Below are 23,478 nucleotides of genomic sequence, written 5' to 3'. Positions count from 1 at the left end.
TACTCTGATTTTTTTTTTTTTTTTTTATTATTCTCTTTGTAATGTTTATTCATCCACTCCCATGGCATCTTATTTCCCTATTGATTTACACTTCATCAGTACCTGTTTTTTCCAGTTTGTCCTTTTATTTCAATATTGGTTCAATCATCCATTTTTTTCTTCTTCCTTTAAACTTCTTTGGTATGAGTTGTTTGTTCTCTTACCTTGCTACACTTTGGTTAATGAAATTGCACAGTACTTATAAGTTATTTGAAGTGGCTGTTTTCAGTGAATATAAATGAACAAGCTATTCCAACCGTGCTCCTTGTAATGATATTTGATGGAAGGGAGAGGTAAATTGAGCTTAGCCTAGGTGCAGGTAGGGACAAGTTAGGACAGATTGATTAGGAGTAATTTACTTTCACACAGTTGTGTCAAAAATCAATATTTTATATTTTTATTTATAGGCTTCTGGTGGTATTTCTGTGCAATGTTACTTGTTTCCCACTAACCCTGAGGTTAGGGGAGGGGTGTGGAGTCGCCACAAAATTGAAAAGAAGTGATTTGCTGTAAAAATAAATAAGAGATTCTTATGAATCTCATTGACATTGATGTATAACATTGATCATTGTGTGTGTAGTGGTTCTATGCTAAAATTAAACTTCTTATTTCCAACTATGCTGTTGTATCCTGCATTATACAGCAATCTCTTTCTTGTGTCCTCTATCTCATTGCAGTATTTTGCAGCTATTCTTTTGCCTTATTATTTACTGATTAGTTTTTACTGTCCCATTTTTTTTTTTCCTGCACAACACCATTTTTAGAATTTGTTCAACTTCTCATTTCTTTGTTCTTTAAGTTTCTTCTTTGAAACAAGTTGTTTTTTCCCTTACCCTACTGCATTTTAGTTAATGCCCCATTATATTTGTATATGCTCTTATTACATGCTCTCAACAAGTTAGATGTCAAACTTATTGTATGTTTTCTTTCAGGACGAGGTTAAATATCAACAATTCCTTGGAAGAGGCATCTGAAGATTATTTGTAATATGATAAAGAGAATCTGGTGTGGCATCTGCAGCATACCTATCTTATGGGTGATTTTAGATATCATGTGATGACCCACACTGGAGAGAAACCTTTCCAATGTGACCAGTGTAATGCAACTTTCTCAAGAAAGATTAGTCTTAAAGATCACATGATGACCCACACTGCAGAGAAGCCTTTCAAATGTAACCTGTGTGATGTAGCTGTCTCACGAAAAAGTCATCTCAAACGACACATGGTGATCCACACTGGAGAGAAGCCTTTCAAATGTGACCTGTGTGATGCCGCTTTCTCAGGAAAGAGTTCTCTCACATATCACATGATGACCCACACTGGAGAGAAGCCTTTCAAGTGTGACCTATGTGGTGCAGCATTCTCAGGAAAGAGTGCTCTCAAATATCACATGATGACCCACACTGGAGAGAAGCCTTTCCAATGCAGCATGTGTGATGCAGCTTTCTCAGGAAAGTGTCGTCTCAAATATCACATGATGACCCACACTGGAGAAAAGCCTTTCAAGTGTGACCTGTGTGATGCAGCTTTCTCAAGAAAGGGTATTCTCAAATATCACTTGATGACCCACTCCGGAGAGAAGCCTTTCAAGTGTGACCTGTGCGATGCAGCTTTCCCAGGAAAGGGTTCTCTCAAATATCATGTGATGACCCACACTGGAGAGAAACCTTTCAAGTGTGACCTGTGCAATGCAGTTTTCTCAGGAAGAAGTGCTCTCAAATATCATGTGACTATTCACACAGGAGAGAAGCCTTTCAAGTGTGACCTGTGTGATGCTGCTTTCCCAGCAAAGAATGCTCTCAAATGTCACACGATGACCCACACTGGAGAGAAACCTTTCCAATGTGACCAGTGTAATGCAGCTTTCTCAGGAAAGACTATTCTTAGATATCACATGATGACCCACACTGGAGAGATGCCTTTCAAGTGTGACCTGTGTGATGAAGGTTTCTCACGAAAGCATATTCTCGAACGACACATGGTGACCCACACTGGAGAGAAGCCTTTCAAGTGTGACCTGTGTGATGCAACTTTCTCAGTAAAGAGTGCTCTCAAGTATCATGAGGTGACCCACACTGGGAAAAAACCTTTCAAGTGTGACCTGTGCGATGCAGCTTTCACAGGAAAGAGTACTCTAAAACGTCACATGATGACGCACACTGGAGAGAAGCCATTCCAATGTGACCTGTGTGATGCAGCTTTCTCAGGAAAGTGTCGTCTCAAACATCACATCATGACTCACACAGGAGAGAAGCCCTTCAAGTGTGACCTGTGTGATGCAGCTTTCCTAGCAAAGGGTGATCTCAAACGACATACAGTTGTCCACACTGGAGAGAAGTCTTTCCGGTGTGACCTATGTGAGGCGGCTTTCTCACGAAAGAATTATCTCAAAAAACATATGGTGACCCACACTAGAGAGAAGTCTTTTTAGTGTTATCTATGTGATGCAGCTTTCTTTCAAAAGAGTAATCTCAAACAACATACGATGGCCCACACTGGAGAGGAGCCTTTCAAGTATGACCTGTGCTATGCAGCTTTCTCAGAGAAAAGGGACCTTAGACATTACATGGAGACCCATACAGGAAAGAGGTCTTTTCAGCTTCCTCGCAAAGGACTGATTTCAAATGTCGTGTGGTGACTCACACTTCCTCACAAAAACTTGATCTCATGTGTGAAGACCCACACTGGTGAGAGGTCACTCCAGTGTGACCTGAAATATTTAACTTTGCTCTGTGATGGTACTTTCAGCTTTTAAGTATTGATCCACTGTTATAGACCTGTTTGGTTGGTAAGTCATCACACACACTTTTAGTTGTAAATGTTAGTTGGTTTACTATCAGTTGTGAAGTTATTTGATTGACCTTTGATTGGCCTATTGTATAATTGCATATTTGTTCATAGTTAAAGATTCTTAAATGTTCCATTAATTACACAAATGTTCTTGTAATTATGAAAAATTATTAAGAATATTAAAGAATAGTGTAACTGGTGGATATAGATATTTGCATAATGCAACTTAAAGATGTTCTATTTAGAAGGGTGGTGAGGTAAACACCAGGAATGGTTCCTGGTGTTTACCTCACCACCCTTCCACTCATTCTGTCTTATGCACTTCAACATGTTCTGTTTACTTTAGCATTGTGGAAAGTTGTTTGGAGTATATGCCCTTGTTATTTGTGTTACTGTAAATATATGGTAATATATTCAGCAGTGTTTATTTTATCCTTTGAGACACAACTCTCATATTTCAATGAAGTCCTTCTAAGTGATATCAGGTGTCATATAATGAATTGTTAATTGTTGACAAAGAATAAATCCAATTTGTTACCAAATGTTTTTGTTTTATTACTTGTACCAAGAAAGCCTGTTTGTGGTCTTGAGAAGTAGTTTTGCATGTCCTTGTTCTTCTCTTGTAACTCCTGAAATTAACCTTGCTAGGTCAAGTTGTGATGTGTTCGCTTGTTCAGTTGAAATTTGTTGCTTTTGTGAAGCTTGCGACATCATTTTCTGATTGGTTGTGGTTTATGAGTGATTTATATACGGGCAGTTTGATGGGGGGCAATCATTTCCATCTGATTATCTGAGCGATTTGTGAGAACTTCTGTGTGGGATAATTTCTGACTTATGATGCTTCCAAGACCTCTAGTGTCTCTGTCCATCATGTATTAAATGTAGTAGATTGATGTGTCTACATCTAACATATCTTTCTTAAAGTGAGTCTCGAGGCAATATATATTTGAGTTTCTTTGACAGTGAGCTCTGGGTATGTAGTAACTGGGGTGGGTGGGGGTGCTTAATGACCTGTTTTTGGAGCTTATGTGTCTGGTGACTGGATTTGGTCAGCATCTGGAGGTATTGGCTGTTTATAATTTTCTCAGAATTTGCCGCCTTTGTATTTCCTATACCAAACCAAATTTGGTAATATTGTTCAGTAAGATATATAAGGAAAAATATAATGTAAACAGCTCACAAGTGAATATTTTAGAATTAGCTTGTGTTTGACACTGAAATTCTATTTCTGTGAGTGTCCAGTAACAGGGCGTTACTGCGAGCACTGATGTGGGAATTCAATAACTAGAGCTGGGCGCGTTCCTCGGTGCATCCCTCTTAATTTGGTCGCGGTTAGCGCTTTCAAACTATTAAAGCAATCTAGGTGCCGGTATAGTATGTGGCCAACGAAATTTTTCTTTGGTATAGTATGTAGCCTACCGGGCTTTTATTTATTTAAAGGTCATCCCTTTATAAACAATGAATCTCGGTTCTCTACCTGTATATCAAATTGTGCGTTAGGATTTGTCTGGCCAGGAGTGAACACCGTAAAGCTGTGTTTGAAAGAGGTTTCTGTAAGGACTTGCAAGAATCTTTATGGTTCCTGGGGCATATATGGGATATAGAATTACCAAGCACAGCACAGTCATACAGGTAATAAACAATCATTGGTCAAGTGTGTACATGTATTCATTGTTTGGCAGAGATATTTTTCGGTTTTGTCCCAGTAAAAAACGAATATACATATATATATATATATATTCCCTTTTCTAGTTTGTGTTTTAATTAATTTTTCCTGTGGAATTCCTCTCAATACAACATTGCCGCAGATAAATAATAGGTATTGGTGTAGAGTGTGGACGTGTGCTCGTGTGGTTACATTTTTTTTTCTTTCTTTTTCTTCCTTTAACACAGGGTGAGGAGTGTCACAGGAGGAGATAAGGAACTGAATGATTTGTGAGTGAATCACTTATTACCTTTAGCAATTACCTTTAGTATTGGCCATTAGGTACCCCGAAGGGTAATAAGACATACCTAGGTTGAATGAGTGGTACTAGTGTGAAGGTTGCACCCCCTATGCACCGAGAGGTCAGTAGGAAAAGTTGTACTTGTAGATGTCTTCTCTAGTAGACAATTCTTTCGCGATTTTACTTTTAAAAGATTCTACTGTTTTGGCACTAATGGTTTCTTGGCTCAGCCTGTTCCATGGTTCTTTAATTCTTGCAGGTAGGGAGTTTTTTCTGTAGCTAGTTTGGTGTTGTAATTGTAGCTTTAAGTTGTGACCTCTGGTCGCTGTTGGCTTGAACAATGCTCTTCCACACCTGTTGTTGCATTCCCTCCTGTAGTCTACCTGATCAATGTTCTTCATAATCTTGAAAGCTTGTATAAGGTCAGTTCTATGCCTTCTAAACTGGAGTGTTGGGAGTTGAAGACTAGGAAGTCGCTCTGAATAGGATAAGTGAGACAGTCCTGTAAACAATCTTGTTCCCGTCTCTGTGCTCTTTCAAGTGCATCCTTGTCTCTTTTCAGCTTTGGGGACCAAATTACCGAGACATGTTCCAGGTGAGGAAGGCGGTCTTGTCCATGGCCGTGAAAGTGTGTTTGATTTATCCAAGTACTCTATTAGGCCTTGCTGACCTGTTCTTGAATATGGCTTGAGAACTGCATCATTCACAGACGGCTGTGTCTATAGTGGCTGCAGAAGGAAAATGAAATTGAAATTTAAGAACGAGGAGTGTAACCAAGGATCGGGCTAGTCCTATGGTCCGTAGTTTGTTTAGAACTTGAACAAGGGTGCCAGTCATAATCCAATCTACCTTCCCAACACATTTTGCCCAACTAATAAGTGGTCATGGACGACTGAGGCCTTACTGTATCTCCTAAGCCTCCTCATCCCTACACTTCCCTCCCCCAAGCCTCCTCCTCCTCCTACTATTCCTCCTCCTCCCTACTCTTTCCTTTCCCCTCTCATCATTCTTTTTGTGAACACTTTTCATGATTTAATCTCTTTAACATCATTGCCCGACGTGGGAGAACATGTTTGGGTGAGCCCCGATACGATGCGTACAAAGTAACAAGAATCATTAAAGTAATAAATGAATTACATAAGCATAATAGATGAAATAGAACAGGTGTTATGGACATAGAACAGAAACTGTGGTCGTAAAAATAAAATACAGTGAAGTGTTTGTAGTGATTAGATACACAGAGTGCACAGCCGCCTAAACAATGCAGGTATATGTGTCATGTGTGGCCACAAGGGCCATATGAACCACGTCAACCGCTGTGACGACTGCAAAGAGTGGATCCACTACTACTGTCGCAAACTTCCCAGGTACCAGTTAAGGAATCTCTCTAAGTCTAACAGAAGTTCCACGTACGAAATGTGTTCCACACTTAAATGTGATCGATACGAGAACAGCTGGATCAAAGAGGTACTGGAGGCCATAGGTCCAAGAAGTGTTCGTAAACCAGGTCGTTGAGCAATGAGCCAGGAGCCACACAGCATGATCAACAAGATCAAAAGAAGTACGTTCACTCGGAGTCTGGGGAGGAAGTTTCCCAAACCCCAGTTTACGAAGAATGCTGAGCAGCTTACAACAAAGAGCAAAGAGACCATAAAGGAAACTACTACCCAAAGCCAGACCACCCAGAAGCTTTCACATAATGTAAAAAACAAACAAACAAACAAATACTGCAGAAAGCACTGCTGCAAACACGGCGTAAATGGTAAGAATTTCTCTTTTTACACCCCAAGCCCTGCCAAAGGTTGATAAAATTCGGCAATAAGGATAAACAAGGATACAAATTAGGATCCCAGTGCTCTAACTACCACTGAAAAATCTGAAGACATTCAATTTCAAGTTATCAGTCCTTCAGTGAAGACTGCAGGTTCACACATATAAAGGAAATCACACAGGGATCCCAACAAATGACCACACCCAAGACGAAGTCAAACTCCCTCTCTCAAGATCAGAAATACTAGCTGAACAGCAAGCTTGAACAAATGACAGCTGTGCTGCAAACTCTCCTTCATACCCCGAAAATAGAGCTGTAAATACACACACACACACACACGCACGCACACGACTCGGTGGCGTAGTTGGTAGAGCACTGAGCTGCCACAATAGTGGCCCGCAGCTCATGGTTCGAATCCTGCCTAGGGCCGAAATTATTTCGGTACCGCTGCGCTTCGGGTCGTTACTCTGACTCTCGTGGGCGGGGAGTTGGGTGTGTGTGTGTGTGCAAGGTCATAGCATTATCCATAGATCGGACCTACGAGCTCTGAGCTCTCTTCCAGGAGGGAAATAGCTGTCGATCACGAGTCCAACACGTGATCCAAAGACCAAGTGAATACACACGCACACACACATATATATATATATTAGGGCTGATTAAAACTTTGAAAACAGAATGGAGAACCTGGAAATGCAACAATCAGGAACCCAGAACCACATATCAAGCCTAGTTACCCAAACAATAAACGACCAACTTATATGAACGAATCAGGTTATGATGTACCCTCAAGCACTTCTACACCACTACATCCCTGCACACCACCATGCACAAGCAGAGTTTAATAGAAAAATCTCTGTATACGAATGTCCAAGGGTTGTGTCACACAAGCAACCGATAAAACATCCCCTTCCTCACGGATCTAGAAGACGAAGAGATGTATGATTATTGCCATTGCAGAAACCCGCCTACACCCAGGTATACAAGACAGCGAAATCAACATACCATATTAAGCCATCTTCAGAACGGATCGAGTTAACCAAATGCATGGAGAATTAATGGATTACTTAAAGTCTGATACAGCAGCAAGTGTTTCGAGAATCTGTTCCTTCTCAGACAGCTACTGCTAAATACTGGGTACTAGTGGTGGGCAGCTACCGGTAAAGTTACCGGTTTTATCGGTAACAGCCTTGACGGTAGCTTACCGGCAATAATTCTGCTACCGTTAAGGTTCCGTTAACCGATAAGCTATAGCAAACACTCGTGGAGCGGTAAGCACGTCTCGGCTTGGTGGTACTGAGTGATGGTACTGACGGTAGTGGTGGGCAGCTACCGGTAGTTACGGGTTTTATCGGTAACAACCTTGACGGTAGCTTACCAGCAAAAAATCTGCTACCGTTTAGGCTCCGTTAACCGATAAGCTATCCCATAATACTCAGAGAGCGGTAAGCACGTTTCGGCTTGGTGGTACTGAGTGACAGTACTGACAGCCCTACGTAGGATGAAAATTAACAGGAACGTATTCAACGTGCTAGATCGTCCTGCTCCCTTCTCGGCCCACAGATGCACAGTACGAAATGTACGTATTCGAATATGAAAATTAACAGTCGTGCTAGATCGTTTTGTTCGCATCTCGGCCCGCAGAGGTTCAGTGCAAAATGTACGTATTCGATTAGTCAGCCTATGTTCCGGTGGGCATGTATCCAAATGGATGCACAGAATAAAAAATTAAAATAAAACATATGCGTGTGTCTTTTGTCCATTTAAAGGTACTATAATATAAATATAGGGATCGTAGAGTCCTGCTAATACAAAATTAACGTAATTCCAATATAAAAAATGGCAACTATGAACAATTGAAAAAAACTTTGACAGAAATTCAAAGGGTTGAGATTGTGTTCCTGAGCCTAATATAAGAGGAACTTGGTAAAAAAAACATTATGAAAATGACCTACGTATGTCAATTCATCTCGCACAAAACCTTTATTACCTCAATTGTACAAAAAAACTTTGTCCTGACTAAATGAAAAATGGGTGATTTTGGAAATGAATTTTTATGTGTAATGTGTAAAAATGATGCATGTAATTATTTTTCTTTTATGAAATTGTGTTTCTATGTGAAAAATATATTCTTTGTATGAAATTGCACCTACATAGAGAGGGTGTGAGAGGGGGAGGGGGGATTGGTGCGTAGGCCTATGCACTGAGGGAGAGGAGGTAATGCTGTGACCTTACACGCACCCCCTCCCTACTCCCCGCCCACGAGAGTTGGAGTAACGACTCGGAGCGCAGGATTTTTATAGTGACGACGTTACAAAACTTGTGACTACACACCATAGTAGGATGAAATTTGTTTAGATTTAAGTCATAAAGGCGACTCGAACTTGGGACGTCACTACTATCTCACGAGTCTTTTACCGGTAAATTACCGGTAATTCCGGTAACGGCATTGTTGTTTACCGGTAATTCCGGTATTGAAATTAGCGGTATTTGCCCAGCACTAGTGGGTACAAAGGTTGAAAAACACAACACTTTATTGTTCACCATGTACCGCTTCCTATGCAGCACCGAAGAAAGTTTCAGATCCACTGTAGATAAGATAATAGACACCATCAATGCGATTGACATTGCCCATGGTGTTGTGGAGTCTCTCAACCAGAGTATATGACATTGTCGTTATTTATGCCGGAGGACTAAAATTCGAATATTCAAGTCACTTGTGCTCTCTGTCCTGCTGTACGGTCGTGAGCCATGGGAATTCAATGCTGTCTTGAAGAGGCTTCTCGATGTGTTTGGTACTAAACGCCTTCGAAAAATCGTGGGGTATCGCTGGAATTACTTTGTATCAAACCAGAGTCGGTACTATGAGACTCAGTTTAGGCCATTAACCAGCATAATTCATGAACGTCAACTCCAGCTATATGGGCATGTGGCATGTTTCTCTGATGTTGACCCTACAGGGTTGTCACCACAAAATATAACCCTCGATGGAGGAGACGAAGAGGACATCCACAAAATTCATGGCTCGAGAGTTGTTTGGAATGGGAATGGTGGCTGCATAAGAGCTTGTTTGGAGAGACCATGGGGATTGGCGTCGTCGTGTGAGTGAAGCAACGCGCTCCCTGGCGTATGCCCCTAATTAATTTGATGAAGTTAGTAAACATCGCAGGTCATCCAACACATCGCAGTCGTTAGAATCCATCCATCCTTTATCATCCTTTTTAAGAAGGAAATGTCCCATCTCCATCACCCTCATCTCTGGACACATCTAGAAAAAGAAAATTAGTCCAACAATAGTTCACGCAGCGAATCAATTCAGAAAAGTCTTCCCTTAATAAACCATGCATATGAGTTTTCTCTGTTAAATTGTATATTGCGATTGTCAGGCCAAGTGTAAATATCGTGAACCTGTGTTTGAAAGAAGATTTATGTATATACATTAATTTTCTTCGAGATTCCTGAGATCTAGAGGCGTAATCAATTTTGCAATCACAGGTAATTAGCAAGCATTATTTTAATCACTGGTCAAGCGTGTACATGTATTCGTAGTTTGGAAGATATTTTTATCATCTATTCATTGCTTTCTGTTGCCTGTTTTTAGGTTAATTCCGATTGCATATGGGCCCTGCTGATGTTGGAGACAGAAATATTGTCAAAGCCCTTATTCAATGTATACATTCTCGCATGCTAAGCATGCAACTGCCATAAATATAAACTGCTAATTAGTGAGTATGATTCCAAGGCTACAATATATTCTTGTGCTGCAGGGGTTCTATATAGAATGTTTTATTTTGGTCTAGAATACTCAAAATTCAATAAGAGCCCAATTTCGCAAAAGGAATAATTATATATCTCCTAAAATATCAGGAAATATTTTACATTATATTGGAAGGTTTATTCACCATAATCTAAACTAAATATCATGTAATTTTGATGAACGAGTCAAGTTGCTTCAGACCACTCAATACTCATTTGAAGTGGCTGTTGTCACTGAGTATATCAATGTGGTGGTAGTGAATTGCAGGCATGTTTTTGAGTAGTTCCAGTTAACTTGTAAAATTTCTGTTTTCATATCAGTGTTTTTATTTAACCATGGTGATTGGGAGATGAATTTAGATTGTCTCAATTAGGATCAAAGTAAGTTTGAATGTGTTTTTACAGTAAGCACAAAAATAAGAAAGATGGCTTCAGGTAATCAGCTGATGGGGGTTGGAGGAACCATTTGTACCAGGGGTAAAGAAAAGGAATAACATTGTAGTTCTTGCAGAAACAAGATGGGAAATAATGAAAAGTCAGTAATATGCAATTTGTGTGATCAGATGCACAATATAAGTTGTGAGAGCCTAAAACATAAAGTTTATAAACTTTTGAGGAACATTGAAGCTAGTCACCAAGTGTAATGTGGTGGTGAGTAAACTTTTGTCTCTTATTACAAAACATAAGATGAAAGAGAGGCTAGGTTGACAAATTTGGAGATGGACACAGAAAGCAAGTTTTAATATGTTGGAAATGAATTGTGAAAAATCAAAAGTAACATCCTAACTAAGGTTCTGACTTAGAAACAACACATAAAGACATATTGTAATAAGAGATTAAATGAATCCAAAAACAAAACAAAGGAGCCAAGTAAATGAAAGTGAGTTAGTAAAGAAAGTTACTGATGAAGTTCAAAATAGGATGCAAAGTAGAAATAATGTATGGGGTACCAGAGGAGGTAAAAACCTGGTGTCTTCAGGCTAATAGAATTAAGTAGGATACTATGTTAAGGAAATGTGTAGTAAGATAGATATGGATATCTATACGAAGATATTATGCAAGTGGAACTAGTAGGAAAGTATAAGGCTGAGCAAGTTGATGAATGAGAGGAACAATTCCAGAGAAAGACAAATTTTGGTGACATTGAAAGATGGTATAAAAGCCAAAATATTGAAAATGCATACAAAATAAGAGCAATAAAAGAGAGGCAAATAAAAAATCTTAGAAAAGGGGCTAGGCAAAGGCAGAGAAGTCTGGGAAAGTTTTATGTGGTAGATGGAGATCCCTGGAGCAGGTATTTGGTGAAACTATAGTTGTGTGGGATTTTAAATCTCCAGTAATTAATTGATTTCTCCCCGTCCTCTCCTTATATGCAAGGGGGTCGCCGATTAAATGAAGCGGCCTTGCTGTGGATGTGCTGTGTCTTGCGACACTGCTTCTGACCCAGGGCGGTGGGCAGGGTGCAGGGATGACCCGTCATCCAGGAGGTGCTCAGATGAGAGGGAGGGTGGGAGGGGTGTGGAGTGTATTTAGGGATAAAATGGGTGGGAGTGTTTTTATGCCTTTCCCTTTTTGGCTACCTCCCTTGAAAGGGGGAAAAAGCCTTGGTATATGTATGTATGTATACCATTAATTTTGGAATAAATTGTATTTCTTGAAATTTCATTGAATGAATGTATGGTGGGTTTCTGACACAACATATAAAAGAAACCACCAGACATAGAGGTATAGGTGTTTGAAATATATTGGAATTGGCTCTAAGTAAAGATGAAACAGTTGTAAATGAAATTGGAAAAAGTGATCATGTTTGTATTTCTTTCTCCATTAATACTGAAAAAAAGTTTACATGAAAAAGCATATTTTGATCTATTGAGACAGAAATTTAACTTGGATTGGGAAGAAATGTTACATGAAGGTAATATTAAAGAAAAATGGCAGTGTTTCAAGAGAAAACAAATCATTCAATATATTATATTTGGATTTTTGAAAAGTTTTTGTTAAGGTCCCACATAACCAGCTCCTCAGTAATTTACACTCTCATGGTATCATAGGTAATAAACATAATTTGGTCAAGTTTGATAAACTGAGAGAAAACAGTGGGTTGTAATCAATAGAAATTAGTCTGACTAGTCTGATTTAGTGAGCAATGTTCCCCCAGTAATCTCTGCCTGGTCTGGTTCTATTTTTTATTTATGCAAATAACATTGATAGTGTTCTGATATGTAAAATCTCAAAATTTGTGGATAAATCTAAAGTTGCTAGTAAAACCAGGAATGTAGCAGATAGGGGTCAACTACGGACTGAATTTAATCATCTAGTTGAGTGGAGTAATGGATGGCAAATGGAATTTAACATTGATGAATTTTAAATTTTACATATAGGCAACAAAAATAACTGTAAGGAATGGTTCAAAGAGTGGTAACCAGCTTTAGAAATCAGATAAAGAAAAAGACCTACCGGCAGGTGTCATAGTATCTAAGGATCTAAAACTGACCCTTCAGTACACAAAAGTTGCAAAAACAGACCATCAAATAGCAGGAGTAATTGGAAGAACATTTGAACACAAGACTGAAAAAGTAATAATTACTTCGTACAATTCTCTTGTAAGATCCCATCTCAGATGCTATATTCAGCTTTGGTTCCCATACATTATAAAAGATAAATAGCAAAGGTATAATGTAAAATAACTTAAATTATCCTTTGTTTACATAATAAACCCTATAAAGAGCATCTAATGGAACTTTAGCTTAGTCAGACATAGAATGTCGGGGTAACTTAATTGAAGTCTTTAGAATGTTCTGTGGCTTCATTAATATGAACATAGATTATTATTTCATTGTGGACAATAATAATATCACAAGAAGTAATGGTTACAAAATGGCATGTAAAAGATCAAACACCAGTGAATCAAAACTAGTTCAAGTACAATTGACACCTTTAAAAAATTTCTACATATATGGATTCCAACCCCACTCAAACTTATTTCTTAGAATCATAAAGTCATGCACTTAAATTAAGTCAGTAGTTCTTAACTGTTTCCACTGTTTACACCCCCTTTCAATTCACAAGCAGCCCCATAAGGGCCAATAGGTCTGTTGCCATTTGCATTTCCATTGAATTCCTTTGTATAGTTATGGGAAGTTGTCAAAGAATGTGTTCCAGTAAGGTAATTCAAAGAAAATGTAGTACAAAGAAAAAGAAGAAACAAGGAACTACATTATTGGTAAAGAATTGTGGTACAAAAATTAAAAGGATGAAGGCTTTGTGAGATAGAATAAAGAACATTAGGACAAAAATGGACTTTGTGGTGTTAAATACAAATAATTTTTAGAAGTGGAAAAGGAATACAAAATAGTAAATGATCAAGTTTGAGTGGAGACAAGGAAGGCTTTGAAAATAAGGAAAGAAATATACCAAATATGGTTAAAGACTACTCCAAAGTTTTTTGGAAGTATGTTCATAATAAATTAGTTAAAAGATGTGGTATTCCAGATATTTACAATGATGGTGAGAAAATGAACAAGGCAGTATCAGATAAGGAAAAAGCTGATATTTTAGCAATGTACTTCAGCAGTATGTTTAAAGATAAACCAATAAGTGATGCTCCAGTTATTCAATCCAAGAATATACCAACAACATCAACCCTTCAGTTCTTAAATGTCAAGATAAAACATGCCATTATGAAGATAAAAAAAAACAGTCAACTTGGTCCACATATAACTAAGAAAGTGGAGGATAAGTTAGCTTTGCCATTAAAGATTTTATTCGAACAGTCATGCAATAGTGGTGAATTACCTCAAGATTGGAAAATTGACAATATTATGGAGTTCCTTAGGTTTCAATGTTATGACGTTTATTATTTGTCATATTGTTTAATGATTTTCCAGGTATTGAAAATGGGAGCAAAAATATATAAGCAGATACACAATAGACAAGGTTGTTGACCATTTTCATCATGACATCAGCAACATGAAAAAAGGAGGAATGGTTATGGTTTCACCTAGATAGATGTAAATATATGAGATTTAGTATGCACCAGGAGGTGTCAAGATAGCAGGGAGGGAGGAGGGTGGAGGGGAGTGGAATATATGGGAAATGAAATGGGTGGGAGTGATTTCTATGCCTTTTTCTTTTTGGTTACCCCCCGTGTAAGAAGGAAAAAGCCTTTGGTATATGTATGTATGTATGTAGTATGCAGGAAAATAATGAAGGTGAAGGATACAGTTTGAATAGCAAGTTGATGGAAATCACCAATGAGAGAGATATAGGTGCTGCTATTGACAACAAGTTAACATTCTTTGAAGATGTTGCTGAGAAACTGAACATTTCTCTTCCGTCTTTGTTTCTTTATTTAAAAAATATTCCCAGTTTGCATTTTGAAAAAAATTATCTAAGTTTTTCAAAATCCATTTTGTTGTACATTAGTCTTCCTTTTCTTTGTTTCTCATTCCTTCTCAAATCAGTTTGTTCTTTTAGTTCAAACTCTGTTAGTATGTGTTCACTCTTCCCAATTGGTGTCTTGTATTCCATTTTATCCACAATTTCAGGCTCTGATGTAAATGTCAAATCTAGTCTCAATGGTTCTTCATTGTTTCTATATCTGGTATTTTCCTTTACCCATTGAGTCAATGTGTATTTAATAGTCATATCCAGTAGAATATTTCCCTAAAGTTTATCTCCACCTTTCACTGTCATTTCTTCCCAATGTATTTCTTTTGAGTTAAAGCCACCCATAATTATTATGTTTCCTCCTTTCAATAATTCAACTAATGCATTCTTTGTGTCTTCCAGTATTTTGGAATGATCACTATCTGTCCAAGCCTGTGTTTTTGGGGGCACATATATTACTATAAATTTTGTACTTTTCATGATTTAGATTTCAACTTTAATCATAATCAAATCCACATTATTTTTTCCTTCTGTTATCTTTGTCAAAATCATTACTCCATCCTGTTTCTCCATTCCATTTTTTTGCCCAATGGTTGTATAGGCCTTGTCCCACAGTATTCAATGGTAGTGGATCTTTTAATTTTGTCTCCACAATTCTCATGTCTGGTTTCTCTATTAACAGATAGTCATTTAATTTGTTTAGTCCTGAAATCATACTGTCTGTGTTAGTATATGTCATTAATTTATTCTTTCTTCTCTTTTTTGGTTTATGTTTCTTTTCTTTTATGTACCATTTTCTCAGACTTAGGTCCAGTACTCTAAAAAAAAAAAAAATTCTTTTCAGTCTCCATTCTTCTCTCATTTTTTCATTAGCTTTATTTCTAAGTGTCTTTTCTTTATATTTTACCTCATCACTCAATTCCTCTTTTATCCATACATTTTTGTAACTTTCACTATTTGCCAGCTTTGCTGCTTTTGATAGTACCTCTTCAGCTATCATTTGAGACCTTAGTATGATTTTTAGTGGCCTTTAGTGTTTTTCTCTAGAGTATTGTCCCATCCTATGATTTTCTTCAATCTCTTTGCCCATTCCTGTCTCTCCTTTTGAACCTCTTTCAGAATTGCCTTTGCAATTTCTTTTCTTTTTCTTTTTGATATTTGTGTACAGTATGTTTTTTCTTTAATACCATAAACTACAATACTCTTTTTTATCCTTTGTGTCTCTTACCCAGTTTTCCTTTACTTTAATTATTTTAATTACCATTTCTATAGCATTTTCTTCTACCTGCTGTTGTACTATTTCTATTTTCTGATTTTCTTGTTCTTGTTTCCCTTGATTTTTTATTTCTACTATGGTATTCCACAACTACAAGCACACTCAATACATCACTACTAACACTGCAAAACAATATTAAACAACATAGAAAAATCAAGGGGATCACTCAGTGAGATGTTTCAAGCTTTCAAAGGTTTAATACTTGAAATTCGAAATGGTTTTACCCCTCTGAAACTTTGATACATATGTTTCAAAATAGTTTTCATCCACTGAGAGCCCAGAGTCTACCACATTGCACGCCTTCCCAAGTAGCCATCATGTGACAAACAAGACAAAAAGGAAACACTGGTGGAACATCCCGGCTTGTGTGAATAGGGAGGAGAAAAGGGTGTTATTAACTCTTTCACTGCACATGCTTAGAAGGGGACCAGTACTACAAAGCCCTTTCCGCCAGGCACCCAAAATAGCTCGCCTGGCATGGATGCTCCCAAGGGCCTGAATTTATGACAGCTAAATGACCAGATTCCCGACATCAAAGGACACCATGATACGCTGAATAGGTGCCCACTACATCCCGGCGGAGATGAGTTACATAATCTCGTTCACCGCCTAAAGTTTGTTAACACCAGCTAGGGTATCGATACTGGCGCTGATGTGACGAAATGTAAACACTAAGCCACTCAAGCTTGTGACTAAGCTTGCTTGCATAAGCAGTATTGCTTGAGACAGTATAACAGCCTTTCTGATTGGAGAAAAGGGTGGAGGAGGAGAGAAATTATTGGTGCACGGAGGTAAAGTCACGCTCGTAAAGGGTGGCACTTATTTGTAACGTTCAAAGTTATTGGATGAATTAGTGACGTCGAAGCAGACTTGGCTTGGTGGGTGTTCAAGGATGCCAGGTGGGAGTCCTCTGGTGCACTTAATCAAACTAAGTTGTAGAAGTGTAATATTATTCGGGAGAAAGGAAGCAGAAAATTTACGTTTAATTCACCCACCTTGAATATCACATACTTGACTAAGAAGGACGAAAGAGGCATGGGGCCTACAGATGAGTTACTTATAAATATAAGAAGATAAAAGAAAGTAAAAAAAAAAATTGTAAGTGACTGTGGAATTACTGAAAGTCCTAGTAGCAGCATAACTAACAATCCCCTTTTGTATATAGAAGTGTAACTTATGAGAGCATCCTATTTGTATATATGTACAGAGATGTCTGACAACCGTCCGAGTTTCCTCGGAGCATGCCATCGTATTTTATACAGAATAAGCCTATCACCATTAAAGAGAAAAACTCTCTTTGGGTTTGTCTCTCCTAAGCACGACTTCTATCTACGCTACTTACCACAATAAAACCGTTCTGCCTACAGGACTCACCCCCCCCCACCCCACCATCCTTGACCGCAGATTAATTTCGAAGCTTTGGTCCGTAGGGGACGGTCACTACTTCCCCAATCATCATCATCACTATCTTCTTCCTCTCCTCCTCCTCCTCCTCCTCCTCCTCCGCCGCCACCGCTCGATCTCACCCGGGTTGAATGAGCGTCATGGACTGATGTTGATAGCAATTGGTAATCTCAGCAGGTACGAGAGTGAGTGAATTCATAGAGTCTGTTATCGACGTGACCATATGCGATTGCGGTTGCGGATACGATAACCGTATTGCCGATTGAAATAAGATAAGAGAGGTAAAAGAGTTAAAGCGATAACGGGTTAGTCGAAGCTGCTTTGTCCACTACAAACGAATGACTCAGGACGAGTGTCGATGAGGCAAAGAAGTGTTTCAATCCAGGAATTGCTCAAGCCGAAGGAGATCACGCACATATGAAGGAAATAGCCCATCAGCAGCTTCAACCAATAAAGAAAAGTGGCACTTGGTAAAGAAGATTCTAATTTGAAATTGATACAAAACCAATGAAGGGGCTCCGACAGCTTCGCTTTGCTTCAAGTTTGTAAACTCAAGAGAAGGAAAGGTAACGCTTATTACATTGGTTATGATGAAAACGTATAATTGTTTTTATTATAATGTAACTTGTTCTTTTTGTTTATTTGAATGTAGTTTTGCGTTTGTAATAATAAGAATTATGGGATATCTTGTATGTGCAGGTTTATACACACACATACACACACACACACATATATCTATGTATATATATATATATATATATATACACAAAATGTGTGTGTATGCGTCATTCATTATGGTCTTAAATCAAGTGCTGGTCTTATGATGCCCAACTGTTACACTATCTTCCCATTTGAGAGCTCAAAGCTCGGTTATAAGAACATAAGCATGAAGGAAACTGCAAGAAACCATAAGGCCTACACTAGGCAGCTCCGTATCCATCACCACCTGTCATCCCCATCCATAAAGTTTTCAAATCGTTTCTTAAAGCAACTGATAGTTTCAGCGCTTACTACATGGTTACTAAGTTTATTCCATTCGTCGACCACCCTATTAGTAAACCAATTCTTGCTTATCTCCTTAAATCTCGATTTGTCCAGTTTAAAACCATTACTGCGAGTCCTGCCTTGTTGTTTTAATATGATGACCTTGTTTGCATCACCCTTGTTAAAGCCTTTGATCCACTTGAACACCTCTATTAGATCACCCCGCACTCTGCGTTTTTCCAGAGAGTGTAAGTTAAGGTGCCTAAGCCTCTCTTCGTAAGGCAGATTTTTGAGACTATGTATCATTTTGGTCATTCTTCTCTGTACTGATTCCAGTGAATTGATGTCCATTCTGTAGAACGGAGACCAAAACTGTACCGCATAGTCAAGGATGGGTCTAACTATCGCTAGATAGAGTTTGATGATGACCTCTGCACTTCTATTCATTACCGTCCTAGTAATGAAACCTAATGCTCTGTTAGCTTTATTCCTGGTGCTAATGCACTGTTTCCTGGTTTTAAGGTCCGGACTCACTAGAACTCCCAAGTCTCGCACTTAGTTTTCTCTAAAAGCGTGTTATATAAGCTGTATCTATTTTCGGGGTTGTTTAACACGCTAACTATCGCTAGATAGAGTTTGATAATGACCTCTGCACTTCTATTCATTACCGTCCTAGCAATGAAACCTAATGCTCTGTTAGCTTTATTCCTGTTGCTAATGCACTGTTTCCTGGTTTTAAGGTCCGGACTCACTAGAACTCCCAAGTGTCTCTTGCACTCAGTTTTCTCTAAAAGCGTGTTATATAAGCTGTATCTATTTTCGGGGTTGTTTAACACGCTACACTTAGAGATATTGAAGTTCATTTGCCATTTCACCGATCGATCTATGGCCATTGTTGTGACCACATACACACACACACACACACACATACACACACGACAATCGAAGTGACAACGAAGATTGGAACTCCAGGAAAAAAAATAATTTTTCGTGGATCTCAACGACGAGGGAGTACCTGTGTTGTATTAGTAGGGAAGGGGAAAGCTCGTGGTGTAGTGGGAAGGTGAAGAAAAAGGAGAAGGGGAGGGATTACTGAGGAAAATGGAAGGAAATGAGGAAGGGGACGAACGGGCCCCGGAAGTCAGAAGGAATGTCAACAAAAGGTGCGCAGACGATAGAGGTGAAGTCGAAGAGATTAGTAAAAATGTAAAAATTAGAAATATAGATAAGAGCAGCGCAATGGAAGGTGAAGATAATTATTTCCATGGATTTAATGAGGGAGGAGATGACAACCTCCCCCGATTAGCAAGTCTAGAGGAAAAACTAGCAAAAATGAACGAACAGTGGGAGGTTAGGTTCAGTCAACTTGCACTGATTGTACAAAGAGTAGATAAATTGAAAGAACCTGAAAGAACTAAAGGAGAACCAAAACCTAAATGGATAGAAGAATTAAAAAGACAAGAGAAGTAAAGGATGAGAATGAGAGATTAAAGAATGATAATAAAGAGAATAGAGCGTCCATAGAAAAAGAGGTAAGTGGTTGGAAAAAGATTCAGGAAAATAGCAACATTAAATTTAGATATATAGTGAAACAACAGATGAAGGAGCACACTAAGGACACAGTTATTAAAGTAACGAGAGAAAAGGAGAATATAGTAAGAGACTTAGCAGATAAAAAGAAATGTATAATTATGTTAGGAATGGAAGAGAAACATAACCCAAATAGAACTACAGGAGTAAAAGAGGAGAAAGAGTGAACAGGATACTAAGAATATTTCAAGAAAGTGGACAGGAAATATGGAAAGAAATTTAAGAAATATATAGAATTGGGAAATACAATGTAGACAAGACCAAACCAATTAAGGCTAAATCCAGGTCACAAACGACAGCAGAGAATGTCTTATCAAAAACAGGAAAACTAGCAGAAAGTGATCAGTATAAACAGGTATGGATAAAAAGAGAGATGGATAAAGAGGGAAAAGAGGATGAGAAAACAAAAAGAATCGAAGCTAGGGAAAAAACGAGAACAAAACAGAGTCAGACAAAGGGAAATTCTATTGGAGAGTAGTGTATCATAGCATAGAAACACAGAAAATAGGATGGAGGTAGCAGAAAATTAAAAGTGTCCTTCACAAATATAGACGGATTAATAACAGGCTTGAATGAACAGAATGATTACCTAATGGAAAAGGAACCTGACATAATGGGAATTATGGAGACAAAATTGAAAGGTCCATTACCACCCAACAGTGTAGGACATGGTGCATATAATTATTGGATCAGAAACAGAGAAATGAAACAAGGTGGTGGAGTTATGTTCCTGACTAAGAAAGATATAAATGTGAGGAATGTTACATATGGAAAGAATAGAGTGGAAATGATCATGATGGAAATAGAGGACAGGGACAAGAAAAGCAGGAAGTTTGTGGTAAATTATGTGCCTCCTAAAACGGCTTCGTGGGAAGGGAGAGAACACAAGAATACGATAGAAGATACAAAGATAACACTAATTAAGATAATGGGTGATGGAGGAAGAATAATTATAATGGGTGACATTAATTGTAAAGAAATCTGCTGGGAAGAAATGACAGTGGAGTGTGGAGATGACCTATGGGGAAATGTACTACTTCATATGATTATAGAATATACAATGACACAATGGATACAAGACAATACTAGGTATAGAAATGAGGAAGAGCCATCGAGACTAGACCTAATAATCACATCAGAACCTGAAATAGTGGACAAGATTGAATATAAGACACCACTAAGTAAAAGTTAATACATATTAGTAGAACTGGAACTAAATGAAGAAAAATACATAAAAAACGAACAATATGGAAAGAGAAGAATGATATATGGAAAAACAAGTTTTGATAAAATGAAACAATAAAAAAAAGCAGACTGGGAAAAGATATACAAAGAGGAAACAACATTAGAAGAGAAATGGAAATTTTTGACAACAAGAAAAAGGATATGAAAAATTTTGGTACAACTAAAGATGTAGACAGTTAAAAGATATAAGGAATAAAGTTTGGCTTATGGAGAAAAGACAAAAAACCCGAGAAATGGAAAATATATACTGATTATAGAAATGAATATGTACAAGTGTGCAGAGAAGAAAAGAGAAAACACAAAAAGGATGTCATAGAAAAACGTGAAGACCAACCAAATCTATTCTATAGATTTGTAAACAACAAACTGAAAAACAAACAAGAATTAGTGAAACTACAAGGAGGAATAGAATACACAGGGGAAATAGAAATGGCAGAAATTATGAACAAGCATTTCAGATCCGTGTTTGGTGAGGGAGAACATACAACTGTGAGAGGACAAGTGGGAGGGGAAAGTTCCCCCTATGAAAGAAATAGAAGTAACAAAGAATGAAATAATGAATCACTTGAGTAACCTCGATGTCAGAAAATCGCATGGTCCAGATGAAATGGCAAACTGAGTTTTGAGGGAATGCAGGGACGAACTAAAAGACAAAATACATAGTCTAATAAGCAGTTCATTGAAGGAAGGAAAAGTTCCAGAAGATTAGAAAAGAGCAAATATAGTACCAATATATAAGGGGGGAAACAAAGAAGACCCTACAAACTATAGACCGGTCTCCCTTACAAGTACGGTAGCAAAAACTTGTGAAAGAATTATCAAAACTAGATGGGTAAAGCATTCGGAAAAAAAACTATGTACTAAATCCGAGGCAGTTTAGATTTAGACAAGGAAGATCATATGTCACAAACTTGATGTGTTTCTATTCAAGACTAATAGATATACAAGAAAGAGATGGATGGGCTGAGTGTGCATTTATAGACCTGAAAAAGGCTTTTGATAAGGTGCCACATAAGAAATTATAAAATGTAGGAGGAATACAGGGCAAACTACTTAAGTGGATGGAAGACTTTTTGCATGAAAGAAAAATGAGAGTGGTGATAAGAGACAAACATTCCAATTGGGATGAGGTGATTAGTGGAGTTGCACAAGGAACAGTACTCGCCCCAATAATGTTTGCTATATAAATGATATAGATGAAGGAATTGAAAGTTATATGAGCTTCGCAGACGATGCAAAAATGTTGAAAAAAGTGAACACCGAAGAAGATTGTGAATCACGGCAAAGCGATCTCAATAAAGAATGGGAATGGAGTTGGAAGTGGGAGATGGAATTTGGACGAAGCAAAAAAAGAATAGTGGCATCATATACATTGGGAGAGAAAGAAATTAAAAAGGTATAAAAAGAGAAGGACCTAGGAGTCATTATTATGAATATGTCCCCTGAGAAACATATAAACAACAGTTTTGGATAAACTTATAACTTAATAAGATCAAGCAAAGTGGCATTTACATACCAGGACGAAGAAATGGTGGAGAAAATACTAATCACTTTGATAAGACCAAAATTGAAGTATGCAGCGACGACGTGGTCGCCAAGTACAAAAAATGTATAACAAAACTTGAAAGAATACAAAGAGCAATTACGAAATTGGCACCAACGCTCTCAGAACTATCTTATGAGGAGAGGCTGGTAAAACTTGAGCTACAGATATTAGAGCAAAGAAGAGATAGAGAAGACTTGATAACTATTTATAGAATCATGAAAGGCATAGGAATTATTGATAGAGAGGATATAATCAAATGGGATAGTAGAGATACAAGAGGACATGGAAAGAAAATCAAGAAAGACAACTGTAGAAGAATCCTGAAAAAGAACAGCTTTCCCCACAGGACAATAGACGTTTGGAACAGATTAGATGAGAATGTGATGTGTGCATAAACGATGCACGAATTTAAAAACAGTCTAGATAAAACGAAATATGGACACGGGACACCACGAGCATAGCTCCCCTTACTGTAAAATACAACTAGGTAAATACACACACGCGCACACACACACGACCTTCTTGAGGACTCATCGTCATGGGTCGTGTTGACTTCTCTCTTTTGTGACCTCCCAAAGGGTATTTGTTTATATACTTATTTATCTATTTGTCAATTGATTTGTTTAGTTATTCATTTATTTTTCCTTTTTATTTATTACATATCTATTTGTTTATTGTTGTCTATTTGAATTTTGTCGGTGTAAAAGTAGGCCCAATAGGAGTTAATAGTTTATACAGCTTGAATT

General features: G+C 37.9%; 2 protein-coding genes across 4 annotated transcripts in view; both read left to right on the top strand.

Moving 5' to 3' along the window:
- Window positions 1-3,370, top strand: part of LOC143029889 (uncharacterized) — a 4,526-nt gene extending 1,156 nt beyond the window's left edge. For both annotated transcript variants that reach the window (XM_076193060.1, XM_076193061.1), the window contains exon 2: window positions 972-3,370. In XM_076193060.1, coding sequence (XP_076049175.1) covers window positions 1,072-2,469 — 1,398 coding nt within the window. In that variant the 5' untranslated portion in view covers window positions 972-1,071 and the 3' untranslated portion in view covers window positions 2,470-3,370. The remainder of the gene's footprint in view (window positions 1-971) is intronic.
- Window positions 3,371-9,890: 6,520 nt separating this feature from the next.
- Window positions 9,891-23,478, top strand: part of LOC143029888 (caspase-3-like) — a 28,382-nt gene continuing 14,794 nt past the window's right edge. Inside the window, exon 1 of one of the 2 annotated variants that reach the window (XM_076193059.1) lies at window positions 9,891-10,037. The gene's annotated coding sequence lies outside the window, so the exon portion shown is untranslated. Of the gene's footprint in view, window positions 10,038-17,678; window positions 17,934-23,478 lie in introns of those variants that run through there. The other variant, XM_076193058.1, reaches the window with a different exon arrangement.

The sequence above is a fragment of the Oratosquilla oratoria genome, chromosome 11, assembly GCF_046742065.1.
Source record: "Oratosquilla oratoria isolate Oo_2021 chromosome 11, ASM4674206v1, whole genome shotgun sequence".
In the NCBI taxonomy this organism is placed as follows: domain Eukaryota; kingdom Metazoa; phylum Arthropoda; class Malacostraca; order Stomatopoda; family Squillidae; genus Oratosquilla; species Oratosquilla oratoria.
The sequence above is the reverse complement of the archived record's forward strand: the minus strand, read 5'-3'. Positions and strand labels throughout refer to the sequence as shown.